The sequence below is a fragment of the Polychytrium aggregatum genome (genome assembly GCF_025602895.1).
Source record: "Polychytrium aggregatum strain JEL109 chromosome Unknown BJ171scaffold_398, whole genome shotgun sequence".
In the NCBI taxonomy this organism is placed as follows: domain Eukaryota; kingdom Fungi; phylum Chytridiomycota; class Chytridiomycetes; order Polychytriales; genus Polychytrium; species Polychytrium aggregatum.
Genome location: NW_026516600.1, coordinates 5,489 through 11,164, shown reverse-complemented (window position 1 = coordinate 11,164; position 5,676 = coordinate 5,489). Strand labels below are relative to the sequence as shown.

Sequence of the window (5,676 nt, the reverse complement as noted above, 5' to 3'; positions counted from 1 at the left end):
TGTGCGGTGTTGGGTCTTGACTTGCCCTCAAGGGAGTGTGAGTTTGTCTGTGGGAGGGGTACTCGGGATTTATCTCGTATCCTGGGGTCTGCCCCAGACCCAAGTCATCGTCGGACTCTGGGATCGGGTCAGTACTTCGTCCTTGGGAGGGCGTGGGAACCACTCTCGGTTCAGGGCCGGGGACCGGATGTCTATTCGTCTCCCTGGCCCGGTTTCGGTCTCGGTTCGGGAGGGAGTCTTGGTTGCCATCAGGGGAGTACTCTGAGCCAGACTCGGTGTCTGCCTCTGAGGTTCCTCCCCAGTTCGACCCCGAGGCAAGGTCTGAGCTCGGTTCGGGGTGGTGGGGCTCTAAGTCCACACTCTGGTCGGAGTGAGGTACTAAGTCCCCACCAAGGTCAGAGTGAGGCACTAGGTCCCCACTATGATCGGAGTGGGATACTAAGTCCAAACTCTGGTCAGTGTCCCAGCAGTAGTGTCTTCCACTATCGAGAGACAGTTCGTCAAGCTCGTCCCAGATTGGTCTCGGCGTTGGGTCGGTTCTTACCAAGAAGTCAAAGTCAATGTCGTAGTCTGACACTGAGCTGACTTCAGAGCCAAGGTCCGAGTCCACTTCGGGGCCAGTCAGTCGGAGCCTCCCCATCCGAGCAATCACTCCCGGTAGAGAGCTCCAGAGCCGATCTCGATCATCAAAGTCGTCGTCTACATCAGCATCACTGATGCCAGTGTCATCATCTGTATCCGAGACTATTGATGCGATCAAAAGCCCCGGTCTCTCCCCTCGCTTCCCCACCGAGTGATTATTATTGTTATTGCCATGTCTCTCTCTCCCTGGTGTTTGGGTTCCCACACCAGTGTGCTGCTGTTGCTCTTCTCTATCCTTCTTGGCTTCAAACTCCAGCAAGTCAAGCAGCATGTCTATAGGCCCCACTCCTTCGACTGTGGGTTTGACCCAGCTTGGGTGGGTCCGTGCGAGTTCGTTGACCTTTCTTGCCAAGATGCCTTTGGGGTCGACGCATCTTTGAGCGTGGGAACGGTTAAGGTCTACTTTGATTCCGTTCTTGGAGCACCATCGGCAGGGTCTGCTTCCTCCCTTGGTGTGTCCTGGGAATATCCCAAGTCGCCATCGAATCATTAGCTCGAGGATAGGCTGACTACCTGTGTATCCTTCGGCTCTCCACAGTGCCGACATCGAGGTTGTCGGTGTGCATGCGGCTGTGAGTTGTTGGTCTCGTTTGAACGCTGTCCTCATGTGTTCTGTGAGGATGGCTTCTCGCAGAGGGATCGCCAAGTCGTCCTCTTGGGCAGCCTGGGCTCGCTGTCGATGTCGTGCTCGTCCGTTAGCCGGGTCTGGGAATGCTCGAAGATACCTGTTCTTCTGTAGGTCCCGGGCTAGTCGCAGTGTCCACTCTGGGTTGTTGCAGAGTAGTGGTCTATCGGGGTCGAGGAACGGGTGGAACCAGCTCCTTTGTGTCCCTATGGTTTTGTCCTTCTTCCTTAAGGCCGACGCTTCCGTTCCAAGGAAGGCCTCGGTCGCTGTCAATTCAGGATTGGTGTCCTGCCTGGCCATTAGTCGTTGCCAGTGTTTGTCTTGCAACAGCTTGTGTCCAAGGAATTGCTCGCCTGTGAACGGGGGTGAGCGGGTGTTTCTGAGGACGATCGATATCATCTTTGAGTTGTCTGCGATCTCGTCGTCCCATCTTGCCCATGTCTGGAGTGCCAGTATCTTTGCTCGCATCGACATCTTTGGTAGTCCACAGCTGATGTGCATTGCTCCTATCGATGTCTGTCATGAACACCCTCTGCCTTTGCCCACTCCCTTCCTTTACCCTTGCCCTTTCCTTTCTGTTTGCCTGTCTTAGTGCTTTCCCTTCCTTCTGTTTGTTTGTTTCCCGCGCTGTGCTGCCTTGTTGTCTTACCGCAAGCACGCGCGCTGCCTGTGTTCCGTTCCCGCTCCCTTGCTGTTGGTCATGGGTTACGCCCACGACGCCGCCTCGACGCCGCCTGACGCCTTGGCGCCGCCAAGCCGCCGCCACTGACGCCCGCTGACTCACGGATCCCGAGTCACGGCCGCCACCTGCTTCGCTCGCTGCTTCGCCCTCCCCGCCGCTGCTTCGCTCCTGCCCCCTCGCTCTGCAGCGTCGATCCTTGGCGCTCGCATAAATAGCCCTCCGACCAGCCTCTGTCTTTTGCCTTCGTCTTGCCACTTTGTATTTTTAGTATCCTAAGCCTTGGATCTAGAATAAAACTTTGGCTTCACACTTGACACTCTGTGTCCCAGTCCAGTCCCCGCTCCTCTCCCTACGTTCGAGTCTTGCATTAGGACTCTTGCGCACTTCCCTGCTTGCCCCGTTGTCCAGTCTTGACACTTGGCAAGACCTTCAACAACCCCCCACTTGCCCTGCCTTTGCCCCGTCCCCTTCTCTATCTCTTTTACCAATGGCTTCCCCTTCTGGCCTTTCCGAGCCCGAGCTCCAGGCCATCCGTGCGGTCATTATCCAGTCCGCCGAGAACGCCCGTTCTCTCCAGGACTTTTCCAAGTTCCTCCACGATCAGGATGATGCGCTCAACCGCATCACCGATCGTATGGACCAGGTCCTGGCTCGCCGTGAAGAGGATGTCCGCCAAGTGGTCGCCGCCAGTGTCCAGGAGGCCCTCCGCAGCTACCAGGCCCAGCTACCTCCTCCTGCTCCCGCTCCCGCCCCGATCCGTCGTGCAGGTCGCCCCTACTTCGGCGTTCCTGACGACGTCGATGATCCTGCCCAAGACCCCGAGGACAACCCTGCTGGTCGCAACTCTGCCACCAGGCAGATAGGTCCCCCTGATCGCTTCTCTGGTAAGGACCCGAGCCGCTGCAATGCCTTCCTCTCGCATTGCAGACTGGCCTTCGTGTCCAACCCTCCCCTCTTCCAGACTGAAAGGGATAAGGTGTTCTACGCCTTATCCTATCTCGATGGTACTGCTGCAGACTACATGCAGCCGTACATCGATCAGTTGGAGAGAGACCCCGAGTGCTCTCCCCCTGCCATCCGTGACTTTGCCGGTTTCTCCGAGTGGCTCCGTGCTGCCTTTGGCCAGGTCCAGCCCACCATCGCCGCTGCTCGCGAGATGGTCAGGCTTTACCAAGTCACCTCCGCCGCCGCCTATGCCGCCGAGTACCGCCGCCAAGCCGTCCACCTCCTCACTTGGTCCCAAGACCCTCTCATGTTCCACTTCGAGAGTGGACTCAAGCCCTCGGTTCAAGACGAACTCTCCCGCCGCTCCTTCGACAACCTCGAAGATCTCATGCAAGCGGCGATCGCCATCGACAACCGCCAGGAGGACCAACGTTCCCGCCGTCCCAACCACCGCTCCGCTCCTGCTCCTGCTCCTGCTCGTCCGGCTCCTCTCCCTTTCCGTCCGGCTCCTCGCCCCTTCGCTCCTGCTCCTCCTCCTCGCCCCGCTCAAGCCTTCAACGTTCCGCAGCCCATGGACCTCAGCCAGGCCTCCGCTCGCAGGCTGACCGCCGAGGACAAGGCCGCCCTCCGTGCTGCCAACCGCTGCTTTTATTGCAAGCAGGAAGGGCACATTGCCCTTCGCTGCCCCAATAAGGCATCCTCCCGCTTGGCTGCCATCGATGCTTCTTTGGCTGTCGTTGATGTGAATAAACTTGACGACCAGGAAAACTTCTCTGCCTAGAAAAGGTCGGAGGAGCTTTCCTAGGCGTCAATCATGTCATAAATCTTCCTCCTGTAAATGTCTCCACGGTAAATCACTCTTCTGCCTTTTGCCATCTTGCCCCCGTCACCATTGCCACCGTTTCCACTGCTCTTGCTTCTTCGTCTTCGCCTCCCGAGCCTGACATCCAACGTCAGCCCTCCCTCGCTGTGACTCTGCTGTGCGGTCCAGAGTCCATACGGGCAACCGCCATGATCGATACCGGCGCGGTTACTTCGTTTATGGACACTGGATTCGCCGCAACCCACGCTCTCCCCACCTTTGCAACTTCTTTCGTCATCACTCTTGCCGATGGTTCTTCGATGGAGTCTAGTCTTGGAGTTTGTGTTTCTATGATCACAGGCATCAGCCACTATGAACAAATCTCGTTCGCGCTGATTCCCTTGGCTTCATACCCGATCATCTTGGGTATGGATTGGATCAAGAAACACAAGCCCTACTTTGACTGGCACCATGACTCTATTTTCTTGCCTTGCACCTCTATCCACAGTTTGGCCTCCCCGTTCTCTCCCGAGCCACAGTCCTCTAGGTCCAGCCCTGCCGAGCCGCCTGCCGAGTCCCCTGCTGAGGTCCCCGCCGAGCCTGCCGTGTCCCTGCCCGAGTCCAAGATCGTTCCTGCCAAGTCCCCAGCCGAGTCCCCAGCCGAGCCCGAGATCCTCCCTGCCTTACCTCCTGCCGTGCCCAAGCCCAGTCCTGCCTTGCCTCCTGCCGTGCCCAAGCCCAGTCCTGCCTTGCCTCCTGCCGTCCCAAAGACCAAGACCAAGACCCAGTCCCTGCCCAGCGTCAGCCTGATCGGCAGCATCCCCTTCCAGCACGCCGTCCAGAAGGAAGGCCTGGAAGTGTTCCTCTTGGATGCTGCCCGAGTCCTGTCCCTCTGCTCCGTCGACGCTGGAGCCAAGCCCAAGGCCGAGCCCTCTGTCCCCTCCAAGTACTCGTCCTTTGCCAAGGTGTTTTCCAAGTCCGAGGCCGACAAGCTCCCCCAGCACCGCCCTTACGACCACACGATCCCGTTGGTCGAAGGTGCGTCCCCGTCGTTTGGGCCCGTCTACAACCTCTCCAAGCCGGAGATGGACGCCCTCCACACCTACATCCAAGAGAACTTGTCCAAGGGTTTCATCCGCCGTTCCGAGTCCCCTGCCGGTGCCCCAGTCCTGTTCGTCAAGAAGAAGGATGGCTCCCTCCGTCTCTGCGTCGACTACCGGGCCCTGAACAAGATCACCGTGCCGAACCGTTGTCCCTTGCCCCTGATTGCCGAGACGTTCGACAACCTCGGCAAGGCCAAGATCTTCACCAAGCTCGACATGCGAGGCGCATACAACCTCTTGCGCATCGCTGAAGGTGAAGAGTGGAAGACGGCCTTCCGCTGTCGCTACGGCCACTTCGAGTACAACGTCATGCCGTTCGGCTTGACCAACGCTCCTGCCTCGTTCCAAGCCTTCGTCAACGATGTCCTCCGAGAATACCTTGACCAGTTCGTGGTCGTCTACCTGGACGACATCCTCATCTACTCCTCCGATCCTGCCGAGCACGAGGCTCATGTCAAGAAAGTCCTGACCAAGCTCCAAGACGCCGGACTCTCACTCAAGCTTGAAAAGTGTGAGTTCGACCAGTCCTCCGTCGCCTTCCTCGGGTTCATCATCTCGCCCGATGGAATCTCCATGGATCCCGACAAGGTCAAGGCCATCCAGGAGTGGGAGATCCCCCGATCTGCCCACGACATCCAAGTCTTCCTCGGCCTGGCGAACTTCTACCGTCGGTTCGTCAAGGATTATTCCAAGATCGCCACCCCGCTGACGGACCTCCTGAAGAAGGACATCAAGTTCTCCTGGTCTCCCTCGGCTCAAACGTCATTCCTGAAGCTCAAGGAATGCCTGAGCACCGGTCCTGTCCTCCGCCACTTCGACCCCGAGCGTCAGTGCGTCATCGAAGCCGACGCATCTGACTATGCTCTTGGCGCTGTTC

General features: G+C 58.2%; 1 protein-coding gene across 1 annotated transcript; it reads right to left on the bottom strand.

Moving 5' to 3' along the window:
• Positions 1 to 348: 348 nt before the first annotated feature.
• BJ171DRAFT_594400 (uncharacterized protein) lies at positions 349 to 913 on the bottom strand (the record flags this gene model as incomplete). The annotated part of the gene is made up of 3 exons (XM_053114531.1): positions 349 to 378; positions 545 to 744; positions 850 to 913. 3 exons carry the CDS (start codon positions 911 to 913, stop codon positions 349 to 351), a joined length of 294 nt encoding a protein of 97 aa, XP_052961358.1.
• Positions 914 to 5,676: the final 4,763 nt, after the last annotated feature.